This window comes from Anopheles coluzzii, chromosome 2 (genome assembly GCF_943734685.1).
Source record: "Anopheles coluzzii chromosome 2, AcolN3, whole genome shotgun sequence".
NCBI lineage: Eukaryota > Metazoa > Arthropoda > Insecta > Diptera > Culicidae > Anopheles > Anopheles coluzzii.
In genome coordinates, this window is record NC_064670.1 from 11,580,833 (window position 1) to 11,597,502 (window position 16,670).

General features: G+C 45.6%; 1 protein-coding gene across 3 annotated transcripts; it reads right to left on the bottom strand.

Moving 5' to 3' along the window:
• Nucleotides 1–12,995: 12,995 nt before the first annotated feature.
• LOC120951466 (fumarate hydratase, mitochondrial-like) lies at nucleotides 12,996–16,603 on the bottom strand. 3 transcript variants are annotated; one of them, XM_040370223.2, is made up of 3 exons: nucleotides 16,375–16,603; nucleotides 13,456–14,599; nucleotides 12,996–13,378 (listed from the first exon to the last, which is right to left on the bottom strand). In XM_040370223.2, the coding sequence occupies exons 1-3, from the start codon at nucleotides 16,477–16,479 to the stop codon at nucleotides 13,116–13,118; spliced, it is 1,512 nt and encodes a 503-aa protein (XP_040226157.2). In that variant the 5' UTR covers nucleotides 16,480–16,603; the 3' UTR covers nucleotides 12,996–13,115. The 3 variants fall into 3 exon arrangements, with proteins under 3 accessions (XP_040226157.2, XP_049462571.1, XP_040226158.2); XM_049606614.1 differs by lacking the exon at nucleotides 16,375–16,603 and adding an exon at nucleotides 15,516–15,551; XM_040370224.2 differs by lacking the exon at nucleotides 16,375–16,603 and adding an exon at nucleotides 15,094–15,322.
• Nucleotides 16,604–16,670: the final 67 nt, after the last annotated feature.

The following is a 16,670-nucleotide window of genomic DNA, read 5'->3' on the forward strand; positions in this document are numbered from 1 at the left end:
CTCAGAGCAAAATCATTCCATCCATCCCCAAAAAAGAGCAACATTTTGCATCCTGCAACTTGCCTTGGTCAATGTGTTTCAGTGCAGCTATATATTATTAGTTTCAACCAAGTAACGCCTCACTTACTCTTCCTTCCTTTTTTACACTCGGTGTGTGTGTGTGTGTATGTGTGAGAGTACGTGTGTGCGTGTGAGAGTTGTTCGTTTGTTTTTTCATGTTCTTACTACCTAGTTTCACTGTCATTTACTTCTTTTGTTCACGTTTACTATTTACACCATTCTAATCTAGTCACAAGTATTGTTACTCTTACTTACTGTATTGCTCTTTCATTTACCATTATCGTCATACGTTGTTAGCTGTGTACTTATTGTCGTCATTATTGTTCCATATATCTATATTATGTTTCTCTGCCATCGACTGGACTACTGGCCACAGTATAGCAGAGTGCAGCCCTACAATGCTTGCCGTTGCCGCTGCTCTCTATTATCTTCTTTTCAGTTCAGTTTTTGCTGCGAAAGTTGTTTGATTTTAGCAGTTTCTTTCTTTGTTTTTTTTTGCAAGTGCAGTTTTATACCACCCTAAGTCTGTCTAATTTTCAAAATCAGATAATTTGTTTGTTTGTTTCTTGTTGTTGTTGTTGTTGTTTTCTTTTCACTTTATTTTCAGCAGCCAGTCCAGCCGTTCAAGCGATTTTGTGAAAAGGAGTTGTTCAAAACAGAGAGGTGACGGCTTTAGTACATACCAAAGAAAAAAGGATGTAATACAGTCAAAATCGAGCATTGTGGAACATTATGTATGCATTTAAGCTAGCTGGGCATAGTTTGTACGCTAAATTTTTGCAATTTTCCTTTTTAAACACTTTTCCATTCGTTAGTTGTTGAAATTTTGAAGTGTTCTTGTATCAGACTTGTTAAACAGTTTTTACAGCAGTTTTAGTAAAGGAAAAAAGCGGTGCTATTGTTACAGATTTTCAAAGTTAGGAGGCAAAGTTGTGTACAAAATGTGTTACCTTTATCTACAACTCTTTGCCTGATTGTAGACAATCGTTTGTGTTTTTTTATGTTTGATTGTTTGTACAGTGATTGTCCCCTTCTATCGATCAACACAGTGAGCCCTACTTTTGGTTTGTGTTAGTTTTCATAATTGTCCAGTGAAAAAGTCGTCAGAAGAGTTAATTTTCGTTTGTAACACACAACGGTTTGTTTTGCAAGCGAACAAATGCCAAACGATTAAAACGCAGGCTGCTGCACTCCCCCCCTTTTTCGACGTCCCCAAATAAAAAAAGGCCAGCCAAATGTTTGAAAAACAAAGACTGATTACCAATTATATGATAGCCGCGTATATAGATAGCTAAAAGCAACTGTTGTAGCGGCACGAAAGTGCTGCCACAGGCACGTGAGAATCATTATACATATAGACAAAAGGACGTAAACCATATCTCACCGATAGTACAAACGTACAACAGAAATGGGGGGAAAAAATCGTGTTTATTCGTGAAGAGCGAGAGCAAAAACCGTAATGCCAAAACTCTGTATCATAGCAAGTAAAAACAAAAAGAAGTATGAAATATGAACGTTTTGTAGTCGTTTGTTTTATTGTGGTGCGACATACAGCCAACAAGTAACGTTGAGTAGAAAGAAAATTCTAACATACATACTACGAAAATGAGCGGTTAGTTGTGGAAATGAGGAAAGAAATGCTGTGCAAAAGCAGGGCGCCGGCACCAGCAGCACCAGATTGGAAATGTGAAATAAATATCAATCAAACATCAACGCCGCACGCAATCCTTACCGCTTCAAATTGACTTTTCCTCCTATAAATAGCTTTTCCGGCGTGGTTTCATACCCGGCCCGGCCCGACAAAGGCAACGCATCAGTCGAGCAAAGCAGCAAAAGCAACAACAAAAAAACAACGTCGTCCTCGCTTCTTTGGGTGTGGCTGGCTCTGGTCCTGATGCCTATCTACTACACACACATACAAACACAAGGAAGCAGCTCTTGCACCCACACACATACTAGTTTTGTCTGTGTGAGTGTGTGAGTACTGCGAGAAGTAGCTAGAAAATCGAAATTTTCCAATTTCCCGGGCTTGGCAAAAGCAGCCCCGGCACCGAAAAGGACCTCGCGCGAGGACACAAACTGCGCATGAACAAACCCGGGCAAACGGGCCCTCCTTGTCGTGGTGTGTGTGTGTGCACGCGGCTTGCCGGCACTCCTTGGAGGGCGTGGGCGAACGGATGGGAGTCGGAAAATCGATATTCACGCGGCCGCCTTGCGACCGGTTTCTGCAAGGAGGGTTTTGTGGAAAGCCCGGGCGATTCATTCCACACAAAATGGCAGAATCCGAGAACATGATGAAGCTGATGTCGAGATAAAACGCTGCACACAGGAAAAATGGGATGCTTATAGTCGATTTCAGCGATAAATCCTAGCCATTGCAATTAGCATCTGATAATTATTTATTTAATTATTTATTTTTTAAATTTAATTAATGATTATGTCTCCGCTTTATTGTCGACTTATGTCGAAGTGTATCTCCTTTATTGCAAATAATTATGGAAAATACTAAATTGTTATTTGATATTTCTTTAAACGACATTTCTTTAAAAACAAAGAGTAGTGATAATACTACCCTGACAGAAATATACTGTAAAACCTAAGATCCCAGTAGCGGCGAGAAGCAACTATGCAAACAGAGGAAATATTTAATATAATTTACTGCTTTACACAATTTATCTGAAGTTTTCCACAAAACGTGCAGCTTTCTACGTTATTGTGCGTAACAGATACATAGTACAGTTCCTCAGCAAAAGCAGCATCTGTACGATGCTATTGTGAGATGATGATTTGTTTTCTTTAATGCCGTTTTATTCTCCTCCCAAAAATTAAAAGGTCCATGAACAGCATCAGCCAGGATGTGGCCTCGCGCCTCGTTTAGCATAGGCCGTACCCAGTACGGGTTTCAACTACTAAAAGCAATCGTGTCCCAGTGGGCAGCCTCTCAAACGAACCAGGATAATGCGAACCCGGGCTAAAGAAACCGCTTTAAAAAATGAACACAAAATCTAATTAGTAACAGACGCATGCGCCCAACTGTGTGCTGTGTGCCTGCCCTAAACAGAAGCACAACACGGTGCCATTTAAAATAAAAAAAGCGGGATCGTACACGAGATCCCCGAGAGGTTTCTTCCATTTGGTTTTGTTATGTTTTTTGCTGCATCCACGCATCTGTTCCCGTCGATCGAAGGTACACACAGCCACACACAGCTCTACAAACACCGAGCGGCCTCTGGATCGGCGATCCGTGCGTGTGCACGTGTGGCACGGCAGCAAGAGAGAGGAAGCAAGGATATGGTTCTGTGCCCTGTGTTTTGGTGGCAGAGGCGAAGGGGTTTGTGCGTTCAACGAACCCTTGAGCGCTTCCACCATCCGCCGGTTCCGAGCCGACGTTCAGCGTGCGGGGAAACCTGTTCGCTTAGAACAGAGGGAAGAAAGAAAGTACGAGGGGGTTGAGGACGATAGCGCAGACAGAAACATGCCGGGGGGAAGAATAAAGGACATTGCGAGGGGCTGAACCGAACATGGCGAGATGAAACAATAACCCTCTGACAGCGTAAGGACGAAACAACTTCCCCCGCTGTTGTGTCAAAGCGAGTCGAATGATGGACGGAGGAAAATACTGAAATTGTATGAATTTTGGAAGAATTTCTACAGAAAAAAGAGTTCAATTTCACAGTTCATGGTAGACGCAGAAAAAAGCTGGATAATCTGATTCTGATAAGGGATTAGATATTCCACACACACAAAAATAAGGAAATTCTTTGTCCGAACGTTCATTACAACATATTAGCAAATTAAGGTAGAAATGAGGTCTAGGACCTTACAGCAACAATAAAATTCTAATTGCATTTTAATTCATTTTCCAAATTAATTCTATTGAATTTCTATCCTTCATGTGCACAGTTTCAGGAGCATGTGCTCGAACTGAACCTTTACAATTCAAGCCACATCAAACGCTCATTCTCAGCACCATCCAAGGGTTAATGAGCCACATTTAAAAGGACGAGCGAAGGTCCCATCCATCCCGATGCGGCGACAAGCAAAAGGTATAGAATTAAAAGCAAACTCAAACGAATAAAAACAAAAAACAGCCCCGAAACGGGAAAAGGGTTGAGTGCTGCTGCTATTTCAACCCCGCTGGAAAACAAAAAGCATTTCCCAAAAACTTGTTCCTGCTGTACCGGTAGCAGCAAATGGGACCTGAAACATTCACCAGACCCGGTGGTGTCGTTTCCTACTTCAATATGCGCGGTTTCCTCCATTCGCAGGATCAAACATACAATGCCACCCGAGGGGAGGAAAGCGAGGAGTAGAAAAGAATGCTGCTATCGAGTAGCATTAATACATACACATATGCACATATGCAAACTCGTGCACACTGCAGTGTGGCTGCGGGCGGGTAGAAGGGGGATGGAACATACAAAATGCAAGTGAAAATTTCGTTTTTGTTTTACATATCCATTTCGATTCCGCCGTAACTGTTATTACAGCTGACTCGCTGACGATGCCGCCGCGCTGTGGGCTGGCCGAATTCCATTTGCATTTCCACTGGACCGTGTGTGCTGGGTAGTCATTAAAACGGACCCTTGTTGTCCGTCCGTCTATCCTTATCGTGCCGCGACGACGACAACAAAAAGCAAGGGTGGAAATAGAGGGAAACCCAAAAACTGAATCGAAACGGGTAGGCCATTTAATTTTTGCTCTCCTTATAGAGGTCCTGCGAGACACACACACACATGCACCATGTGCCTTTTAGACCTTATGGGGTTTTTTTTTTTGGCACGGCACACCATTGTGTGGTGCGCACAGATATAACACCTTTTTTCGCCTCGTGCATATATCATATGCAAGAACAATATAATGCACCAACGGAACCGGCGGAACGGGCCCCTTTCAGCTGGAAGGCTTTTGAGCCAGATTGAGCACTCCGGCACGTACTGCTAGCAAAGAGCTAGGAATAGGAGCTATTGTTTTTTGTTTTAAAGAGCGCCTCGTACGATGCACTTAAGATGGCATAAACAATGTAAACTGAAATGGAACTCAGAGCAGCTACTTTCTAGTGTGAAATTCGAGTGCTTCACAAATAGAGTAGTGTATGCTGCTGCTGCTGCTGCTGCCTTCTCAGTTCAAGTAGACACCATCCTCCCGCGGCGTAGTCAAATGTGAGGGGGCTTTGCGTTTGTGTTTCTTCCCCTCTAGGTCCTTAGGAGCGTGGTTGTTCCGCGTTAGCACACACGACTTCATCACAAATCTCCCTGCTGCAGGGGTGGACGAAGGTTTTGCAAATCTCGTCCTGCCGTTTTTTTGTGTGCGTGTGCTTCCTTTTAGCTTTTGATAAGGATAATGTTGTGCGCACGCGCAGCACTGACAAGGGAGCGCAAACACACACACTGGCACTGGGGTGTGGGATACCCGTTCTTCAATGGTTCTTCCGTTTTCTTGTTCTTCTGAAGGGAAATGGACGCACCTAAGATCGAAAAAGGAGGTTCGCAAACAAGCGGATGCTCCTATAGCCGTGTGGGGGGGAAGACTCAGCTTCGATTTGGTTATATTCTCTTCGGCCTGGGAACGTTCTAAGGTTTTTGTTTTTTGGTTCGAAAGGCTTGGTTAGATCAATAAAATTATCATACCAATTTTGAGGTTTTTTTTTTCTTCAATGTAATGGAAACTCGTCTCGCACAGTCAAACTCAAACCTTAACGAGATGGCGAAGAGTTTCCTGCTGATCAATGGAGTAGCGAAAGGGTTGGAGTAACAGGATGTGGCCCGGTTCATCAGCTCCGGAAAACAGGGTGAACATTGCACACGTCCGGGGAGAGATACTTGCTAGACAAAGAGAGGGAGTAAACCGTTGGTCTAAGCGTGTAAGCCATCCACCCGGCAGGAAATAGGATACGGGTTTCCGTGCCACGCTCTCTATTGTTGTGAGCGTTCCATGCTGATTGAATCGCTACGCCAGTTTGAATGCATATACCGGATGGAATACACAGGCACACCGGCGCGGGCACATGCCAGGATTGTGTGCACACACTAATCAACAGGATGCAAGTGACGAACCGCTGCGAAAGAGCGTGTGAAGGAAGCGCATCGATCAATGGTTTTGCAGCTATCGGTTGCAAAGCGCATACATGAGATAATTATGCTTGATATGACTAGTAGCGCTGGGGGAAACGGTCTAATACAATTTTAAATTTTACGGTCCTGTATGAATAAAAAGAAATTATGAATAGTAGTTTAAGAAGGATCTTCTTTTCTCAAATGGTTGCACTACAATTTATTCAATTGGAGTTCGAAACAGTGGATATTCACTCGTCTTTGGACGTCTTTCTCTGGTTCAGTTCATCGAACAGGTTCGAAGGACTTATTGTCTCCGTATTACGCTCTATTCTGTAAAGTGTCTGGATGGATCATGGGTTCAAACCCCAAATTGACCGCGCCGCCATACGTAGGACTGACTATCCTGCTATGGGGGGGAATCAATTAGTCACTGAAAGCCAAGTGGGTACAAGCAGGCCTTGACCGACATCGGTTGTTGAGCCAAAGAAGAAGAAGAAGTCTGGATGGATTCAATAGCAACAACAGCACTTCCAAAATGGCTTCTGTCCCTATAATACAGGGTTTCTGAGTCACTTTCGAATATGCACATCATTATGTACCGCCTCCAAGAAGCTCTTTCAACAGCTGCCAAATGGAGTATTTACATCATAATAAACTTACATTTGATTTTCAACATACCACAATACCATTTTGAAATCAATGTAAAATGTTGAATACTTTGGAAATGTTCTCGGAAAATCCTGTAAGACATTACCAGTACCCGTTCCCTTTCCAGGAAGATGGGACCGAACGTCAAAACTGTGTCTGTAAAGAGTGTGAACACTCATCGCGTGCTATATAAGTACACAGTTTTCAAGCTAAAAAATGTAAAATTTAATTCAAAATTCAACTCTGCTACTAATATCATGCTACCGTTTGTATTAAAAAAGGGACGAAAATTGCCAATTTTTCATGAATTTATCTTCACCCGCACTAACGAAACGTTAATTGCACTTTCAGTAATAGTATGCCACGAGTCAGCAGACAAAATTCGACACCTCGATCAGTCGAACTCTAACCGTGATGGCCAAACCAGTGAGGCAACTTCTTTTATAAGCGTGCGCGATCAAAGAACGAACACCCCGTAGCGTTTAAAACGGACTCCGTGCGGCAGTTTGTGGACTTCGTATAAGTCTGTTCTGGCATCTACAACATATTGGCATATTAGATATTAGATTAGACAACAATCAGTGCATCAAAGGAAAGCCCAGCTCCGAATGGCGGACGTTCCTACAAGAACCTCCAAAGGATGCTGAAAATGGAATCTGAGGGGACAGTCGCTGCGTTCGCTTACCCAGGAGGTCGATGCAACCGGTTAAACAGTGAAATAGTACTTGGGAAACATGAACCAACATATCAGGAAGCAGAAATCGCGTTCACTGACATCGCAGCGGCGAGTAATGAAGCCAAAACTCAATGCGACGCATTATAGGTGAATTTCGGAGGACCCTAGTCCGCGATCAGCTCCAACATCCTTCAACTGTTTTCTGGACAAATATGATGCAAAAGCTCCATCAATTTTGTTGCGAAAATTTAGGAGAAATTAATAGAAATCTAAGGATGACCTTAAAACACACCCATGTTTAAATAAATACGCTTCAAAGGATGTTCATTGAAAGAAACTATCTCGCTTGGTTTGGTTGTTCTACAGCCAGCCGAGAGAAAAGTCTTTGTTTATGCAAACGTTAATTCTGCACCAACACGCTAAAACCTCTGCGCCCATTCTAATGGTAAACCAACAAAAAACACATTTAAAGCGACTTGATTTACTGTACTGAATGAGGATCTTTCATCCACAAAGGGCACGAAACCTGGGGGGGCCCGGTCGGTAGAGGCCCCTGTCATCCTGCCGCGCCGCCTTGACATGTGTAGACGGAAAACTGTAAAACATTACATTACTGCCCGTTGCGGATAACAATCTCGTTTGAACAGCGTTTTATTTTTTGTTCATTCGCTACTCCATTTTCCTTGCACTCTGCGAGACCGAGACGTGAGTGTCCTTTTAATAGGCAGTCCAGCGGCTAGGGTGGAGAGATTGTTCCCGAGGGTGTGTGTGTGTGTGGAATGGAATGTGACGCGCGTGGCTACGTCCAACCACGCCGTCCTAATCAACATTTTAGCAGCAGTACACACGTACACACACACACATACACCGATACACACAGTATGGCACAGGAGCAAAGGATCACCCTCGGGCACCCTCACCGGCTGGCGCTTTGCAAGCGTGTGTAGAAGGGAAAATACACGTTTACGTGTATGCGTTGCGCTGTATGACGGAGCACAATTGATTAAATGGCAAAATGTCTACGTACAACGAAGGGGGGAAAGAGAATGGGCAAGGGACATGGTTGCAAAGCATGATTTTGATTTTTATGTACACGAGCAAATGCAACGCGGAACGTTCCACGGGTATAGGTGACATGTGTGTGCGTGTGTGTGTCTGTTTGAGCATATGTTAGGGTCTTTTAGACAATTTTTGGAAGTAACCGTTTAGCTCATATAAAACCTAATGTCAAATGCTATAAACGAGGAATTCTTTGTACTGCTAGATGTAGCAAATTTCCCAAAATATTTTTAATTTCCAAACAAAATGGAACTTCAACGTCTGCTCTCTATAGAAACAAACAAATTAGACAAACTCCCTCTCAACGGTGCAATAAATCTCTAACACAAAGAATGTCACCGAACGATGCAATTGCATTTCAAAAATACTTTTGGAAATTGCTGGAAATTGCAACCATCAAGCTGGCGTGGGGAAGTACTGTGAAAGGACACCATTGCCACGGTAACCAACAACTCGTGCAACGCGCACGCTTCCTTACAAGCGCTTTCCATTCGCACTGGAAATTGCGTGTTTGCATGCATGGCTCTTGTGGTGTTTCAAGTCGGGGACGAACCAAGGAGGGGGTGGGGAATGCTGAAAGGACACACCACACCAGGGCACTACAGCCAAACGGTGCCAAAGCATGCAACGGGACCGAAAAAGCGTGTTAAAAATTTGGGAAAATGTCAAGCCTGCCACCACACTACGGGAACTACTTCAATTATTCGCCCTCCGCCCAAAACCATACTGCAGTAGGGGGGATGCGGGGAGGGGTGTGCTATGAAAATTTTGAATTTTAAATTAACGAACTACAGCACACAAAAAGCAACAACAACAACCAAAAAAAAGGGAAAAGAAACCCATAAGTGCACCATCGCGTTGATTAGTTTGAGTAGTCGCGCTTTGAAATGAGGCATGACGTGGCTTGACGTGGCGTATAAAGTTTCCCAATTTCAGTTTTCCATCAGCTAGCGTCAATCTCCTTGCTGCTGTTGTTGCTTGTCTTTGCTGAACAACGACACAACTCCGAAGGACACGGATACACACCCGACCCGGGGGCATATTTAGTTACGCACGTTGCGCTGGCTGGCCATTTCATCATGCATTAGAGAGTTTCGCCCTTTCTCTCTAATCTCTGACGGTTCACCACTAAAACAAGCTAGGGTACGAGGGGGGTTAGCCCACCAACAATGTGGTTCATGCATGCAAAGGATACGCGCGCGCGCGTGCTGATCTGCGTGCGTTCTGTGTATCTCGTTAGAATAAAAAGGCCACTAATCATAGCCGGTGGCACAAGCCGGCTGGAGTGTGCTGTAGACTTTTTGACCACGAGCCACCACTGGGGCCACTGGACAACTTCACATTCAACGCGGGGACAGCCCGGAAGCACGCAAGAAAAGCTGCCTCGCATTATACACGATCAGCGATTGTTGGGTGGAAAGCGGGAAATTTGCATGTACAATTTATGGCAGTCTGTCCGTTTTGCATGGAGGCAAAAGTAAAGTGGCCAAGAAACAGCAGGGGTTAAAACACTCTAATTATTACCGTTTGCTCTGGACAATGGAAGAGAAATATTGTATATGCGGTCGTTGGTGGGGCATGGTACATTATATGCTATATGTCATTTATTTTTACTTCTAATCGGAAAGAATAAATTACATATATGTAAGAATCCGTCAGGCTACATACAACATACAGAAGAAAACAGTCTCTTTTGAACAATAGTTCCACAAAATTCATAAAAATTAAAGTCAAAGAGAACTAAAGAAAAATTGTCTTCAGTCTCGGGCCATATAACGGCCCAATTTGTTGACAGGTTTAACTTGTGGACAAAAAGGTGTATGGAATTAATATTACGAAATCTAATTCACACTTAAATACCTATTTTGAATCAAGCTACTTTTTCAATTAAAAAAAACAAAAACAAGAAAAATATCCCAAAAAGAACAAGGTCATTCTAACAAATTAAATTTTCACAAAACTAAACAGGCTACCTCACACTACACAAATCCTCTGCAGTGATATAAATTTGAGTGAGCCAATAATGTGGGTGCTAAAGTATATACATTTTTAGGAGCAATCACTCATCGATTGTATAACATTTAATAATTATTTAATCAGTCGTAAAAAAAATAACGACGAAAGAGTCCACTTGGACCAAAGTCACTATAAACTATCAGCCAGCCCAGTCAGCCAGCTGTAAATAGCGAAAAATTAGAACAATATTATAATTTAATTAATCATCCGAAGAATATTGCAGCACAAAATGACAGCAAAAGTAAATCAACCAAAGCTGCAACTGTAGAATCGTCATAGAAAAAAAGCGTCTACAGTTTACCCTTTTCCCGCCGTGCTATCATACAGTGCAAGCAACAACCACAATAAAAAAAAATTGCCATCGCACAGAGGACACCTCGTTCTAGCTGTCGACACATCGTTATTCGAAGTAAAAGCACGTTTATTTCCAATCGAACCCATCGCACCCGGGGCTCACCAGGCAGGAAGAAGAATGCAAATAGGAAACCTATTTCTCGCCCCAAGAGTCAACGCGTATCATCGAAACAGACGAAACACGATGGTTGTATTCAACCCAAAGCCCCTGATTCGCACAAACAACGCGAATTCGTATCCGTACCGTAGGGTGAGAGGATGGCTTTCCGCGCTCTCCGTTCTCCTCCCCTTCCGCGGTAAGGTACGCGATTGAATGAATGGAATGGAAAAATGAATTTTGATCCTGGCCATAAACCAGCGTATTAATGAGATACGTCCGCGCGCGCGATGGGTTTTAAAAAGACGAACCGGGAATCGCAAACACAGCACGGGATCTGGAAGGCTAAAAATAATGACGAAAAGAAGGTACGAAAGGAACGGAGGGCAACGAAAACGTACATACCAAATCCAACCAAAACTACGCAACGAAAGCGAGAGGGTGCATAGCAAAACCATTACGCTTGCATAAGGAGATTAAGCTTTATGATTTTTTGTTGTCTGTTGCTGTTGCTGCACCATTGCCTCATCCCCCGAACGACGAGCAGCAGGTATGGCAGGGATGCACAGGACGTAACAGACAGGCTTTGTGGATGTAAATCCGGGGCGCATCCAAGCAGGCAGAGCACACACACACACACGGAGAGCATAGACTCGAGCGACATCGAATTGGCGTGGTTAATGTTCGATCCCGTAGCGTGTATCCTTTTTTGTTGTTGCAGGGATCGTTCGCCGTCTAGCAACAACAATCGCACAGCAACAAAACCCCTTCCAATCGCTCACTGGTGCAGCAGTGGCGCACATGTGGTGGCGCTGCTGCACCCTCTGCTGTCTCCTGCATTATTACATTCGATGCGCCGACGACGACGACGAAAAGGACGAATTCATCGCGTTTTGGGGTGCGGGATTGCGCGCAGCATCGGCCGAGGGTGAGATTATGATCGGCGGTGCGTGTGCATAAAACAAACGCACACACACACACACACACACACACTGTCGGCGCGATGAAATTGAAAATGATCCATAGCAGAGCGCACGGTGATGAGGATCGGGCACGTTTGTTGTTGACGGTCGTTGTGACGTAGAACCAAAAAAAAAAAGAAAAAAGGGCGAAATATTTCGTACCGGGAACGGGCCCGGGCACATGGCACCGGAAGAGGTCAATGCTCTCGCGGGCAGGAATGGTGAACCGCACCGTAAAAAGGACGAGGGTGACGATTTGGCTGGCTCGGGCTTTTCGGGAGATAAAACGTGTGCAATAGCATCCTCTCGCTCGCAAAAGGGAAGGGACACGGTAGAGCCTACACGCACACCACAAACACGAACACTTATACCGTGCCGTGCGGGGCAGGATATATTTGTCGGCGAACGTCGGTCGCAGTTACCCTCGCTGTGTAGCTGTGTGGCAGACCCGGGATTTTCCTGATGCGAACACATGCGCACACAAACACACACAAAGACAGGCAAGTAAGTCAAAGGATGGGAGAGGGAAAACTCCTCACGATGAAACAAGTGCCAAGTGTGGCGAAGTTTGATCAATACAGAGTATACACGTTCAACATTAGCAAATTTGTAAAGTTTTATCACACATTGCTATTGTTTAGTAAAGTAACACTTTCATGGTTGGGTAGAAAATGTAATAAAAAGACTATTGTGTTAAGCCACACCAGAGACTGTTTTCACATCGCGCAAGTAATTCTCCTTTACGAATACTAGCGCCATCTATACGACAAAAATGCAACTACAACTAATCCCACTGTTATACAGGTCGCGCAAAGTACAGGTCCTTAGAGCAGATAAAAAGTGGAATACAGTTACTATTTCATGCAAATTGTTAAATAATTAGATCTTCTCCACCACCTTTCGTCCCACAACCGATTAGCCCCATAGTTCGGATATTATAAACCAATTTTAAAATGCAGACTCACCGCCAGATTCTCCATTGCACGTCATCTTCGGCACAGCACCGCAACAATCCAACTTTCTCCACCATGCAGGAATCAAAAAAGTACACTATCACACGTGGTAAATAAATAATTCATTCTTCTACTCGTTCATTTTTCGAAATTGTTGCACCACCGTTGACGACTGTTTGTGATCGGATGAATGTGTTGTGTATTTTGTTGTTGTTTTCTCTTCTTTCAATGACTTCACTTCGGTCCCAGCATGTTCTCCGGTCGGACCCATTCGGTAAACTGTTCCTCGGTCAGGTAGCCCAGCTTGAGGGCGGACTGCTTCAGCGTGGTGCCTTCCTTGTGTGCCGTCTTGGCAATCTTGGCCGCCTTGTCGTAGCCGATGTGCGGGTTCAGTGCCGTGACCAGCATCAGCGACTCGTTCATGATTTTGTCAATGTTGGCCCGGTTGGCCTCGATGCCCACCACACAGTTCTTCGTGAAGGTACGGGCGCTGTCCGCTAGAAAAAGCCACAAAGAGAAGCAATTAATGAACACCCTTACCCTCCGCCTGCCCGGTGCCAGCCCGTTTACTTACAGAGCAGCCGGATCGATCGCAGCACGTTCGAGACGACCAGGGGCTTGAACACGTTCAGCTCAAAGTGGCCGTTCGATCCACCCACCGTAACGGCCACATTGTTGCCCATCACCTGCGCGCACACCATGGTCATCGCTTCGCACTGCGTTGGATTCACCTTGCCCGGCATGATCGAGCTGCCCGGTTCGTTCTCCGGCAGGCTCAGCTCACCGAGCCCGCAGCGCGGTCCGGAACCGAGGAAGCGAATGTCGTTCGCAATCTTCATGCAGCTGACGGCGATCGTGTTCAAGCAGCCGGACACTTCCACCATCGCGTCGCGCGCCGCCAGCGCTTCGAATTTGTTCGGCGCCGACACGAACGGCAACCCCGTCAGCTCGCCGATCTTGGCCGCCACCTTCTCGGCGAACCCGACGCGCGTGTTCAGCCCCGTACCGACCGCGGTACCACCGATGGCGAGCATGTACACGCGCGGCAGCACCGCCTCGATGCGATCCAGCGCGAAGGCCATCTGCTGCACGTACCCGCTGAACTCCTGGCCGAGTGTCAGCGGCACCGCGTCCTGCGTGTGCGTGCGGCCAATCTTAATGATGTCCTTGAACTCGTCCGACTTGGCCTTCAGTGCGTCGTGCAGCGTTTGGATGGCGGGGCGCAGATTGCCCGTCAGCTCGCGGGCCACCGACACGTGGATCGCGGTCGGGAAGGTGTCGTTCGACGACTGTGACTTGTTGACGTGATCGTTCGGGTGGACGGGCGTCTTCGAGCCGAGCTGGCCGCCGAGCAGCTCGATCGCCCGGTTGCTGATCACCTCGTTCACGTTCATGTTCGTTTGCGTGCCCGAGCCCGTCTGCCAGATCACGAGCGGGAAGTGGTCGTCGTACAGCTTGCCGGAGATCACGTCGTCCGCGGCCAGCGCGATCGCGTCGGCAATCTTCGGATCCAGCCCGTACTCCTTGTTCACCAGGGCGGCCGCCTTCTTCAGGATGCCCATCGCAGTGATGACGGGCTGGGGCATCCGTTCGGTCGGTCCACCGATCGGGAAGTTCATCGTCGAGCGTACGGTCTGGGCACCGTAGTATTTGTCGTTCGGCACCTTCAGCTCGCCGAACGTGTCCGACTCCGTGCGGAAGCCTACATCTTTGCTTGCCTACCACCCGGCAGAAAAGAAGAAAAAAAAAAAGAAACAAACGTAAGAAAAGCAATCAGAGTCAGTTGGGAATCTTATCAACGCGTACGGCAAACGTAAACGCCACTATTCCAACGCAATCATCCCCCGTTATCAACTTGCTCGATTTATGTTTTGCTGCTTATTTTACGCTCAGAAAATGAGAATTCAGGTTTAGAACACGAGGGGAATATTTGTCTCAAGTTCACGGTTCATGGTGCTTGGCTTTGATCTAAAAGAAAACAATAATTTATTCGCCCAACACACACACACACATAGCAACAGAACTGATTTGCCTTCCATTCCTTGATGACGCTTATTTGCCCTTCTATCAAATGGGCAAAATCACAAAACATCGCTCCGTATCGAACGACGATCGTTGGCAGTATACATCTCCATGCTGCTTGGTAACACGCTTTTGCACCGATCCGCGGGGAGATGATGTATGTTTTTGCATTTTGCATTTGCATATTTACCATCTTCTACCTGTCACGCGGTTGCCTTTTATCGCAATCAAAACTTGTACAATTCACTTGCTAAATGTGCTGGCGTCGTCCGAGTGATCGTTTGCAATCAAAACAAGGGACAACTTTATATTCCGGTTCGCTTGCTCTGTTGCTCCGTTGCCACGAGTAACTTCCAGAAAGCAGCGCAGTACGCGATTGGATTGCGTCTTTCCTTACGGGCACTTCTTTGCCGACTGAATGGACACAGTGCCGTGTGGCTGAGAAGCTGGCTGAGGCGACGTGTAGCGTTGATGCTGGACCGATCGCGATTTCAGAGCAATTGTATCCACGACAACGAGCGTGAAATGGGGGCGCTGGAGGAGATTGCCTTTGTAGTGGTGATTTTGGGTCGGCGGTTTTTCTTCTTCTGTTTTGTAAAGCGATTTTCGTACCATTTCAACTGTTGCTGCCATCGAACCGGTCTTTCGAGTGTGTGGAGTGTGTAAAGGGTCGCAAAGGGTCGCAAACCGGTGAAAGTGTGTATGTGTTTTTGGTGTTTAACAGTTCAGCTAAGGAGCACGTTAACGGTTTGATGCACAACGAAATGCTTTACTATCGTATCGGTGCTATTCAACACTTTATATTGGGATTGAAGAGCTAAGAAAGTGAAAATAATGCAACCGCAACCAAAAACCACTTCCCCTAACGCTAACATGTGGAACATAAAAATTAACCAAAAACAATTACAAAGTTGTACCAACAGTGCTAGATGTTGCTAGATGTTCACTACGAAGCCAGTCCGGATTCCACCGTCTAACCTCAAAACAAGATATCACCTTATCATATTCAACCTATTTAATTGCAACATGCCACCCGCCTCTTTGTAACTAACCATTCTCCCCCTCTTGATCTCAGGTTCCTCCATTCGTGGTTAACCTTATGGATGTGATAATTTTTCGATCCCAATTACGTGCTAACACGATAAACCGAGCTTCCTCTGGCACAGCTGACAAATGGATATCAAATACAGTCGAAGCATTTTGCCGGGTCGGTGTGGGGAAAAATGCACCGAACGGTGAAGAATAAGAAGCCAATTGGAGTGGATGTGAAAATTCTCACTTTCATCGCCGAACTAACTCGCTACACCTTTCGCGTACACATGCCCATTTTGTCGAGTTATTTAACCGTTCATACGCCAAATATCTCGCCAAGCGAAATGATGGATCCACAGAGTTATGTAATTTTCCCACGTTTACGTTTTCCTCCGTTCGCAAATGGATGCGAGGGGGGCTTTTTCAGCCCAAAACTTACCGCGCGCCCGGTACTAATGTGGCGGCTGGACTGGAGAGCGGCTAGCCTGGCGCAAACCTTCACGTGCGCTTGGCCACGGACAACGAGACGGGACACGTGGAACATCCTGCGGGTTTGAACGTCCTTTTCTCGGCAGCTATCCACAAAAAGTTACGGCACCGCGGTGTGATACGACTTTGTTTTCTTCTCCTAATGCGATCACAGATCTGCATTTACGAGAAAATTTTACTCACACAAACACACACAGGCAGGCAGAAGAAGAGGAAAAAAATCATGGCCTGCTGTCACAACATTTC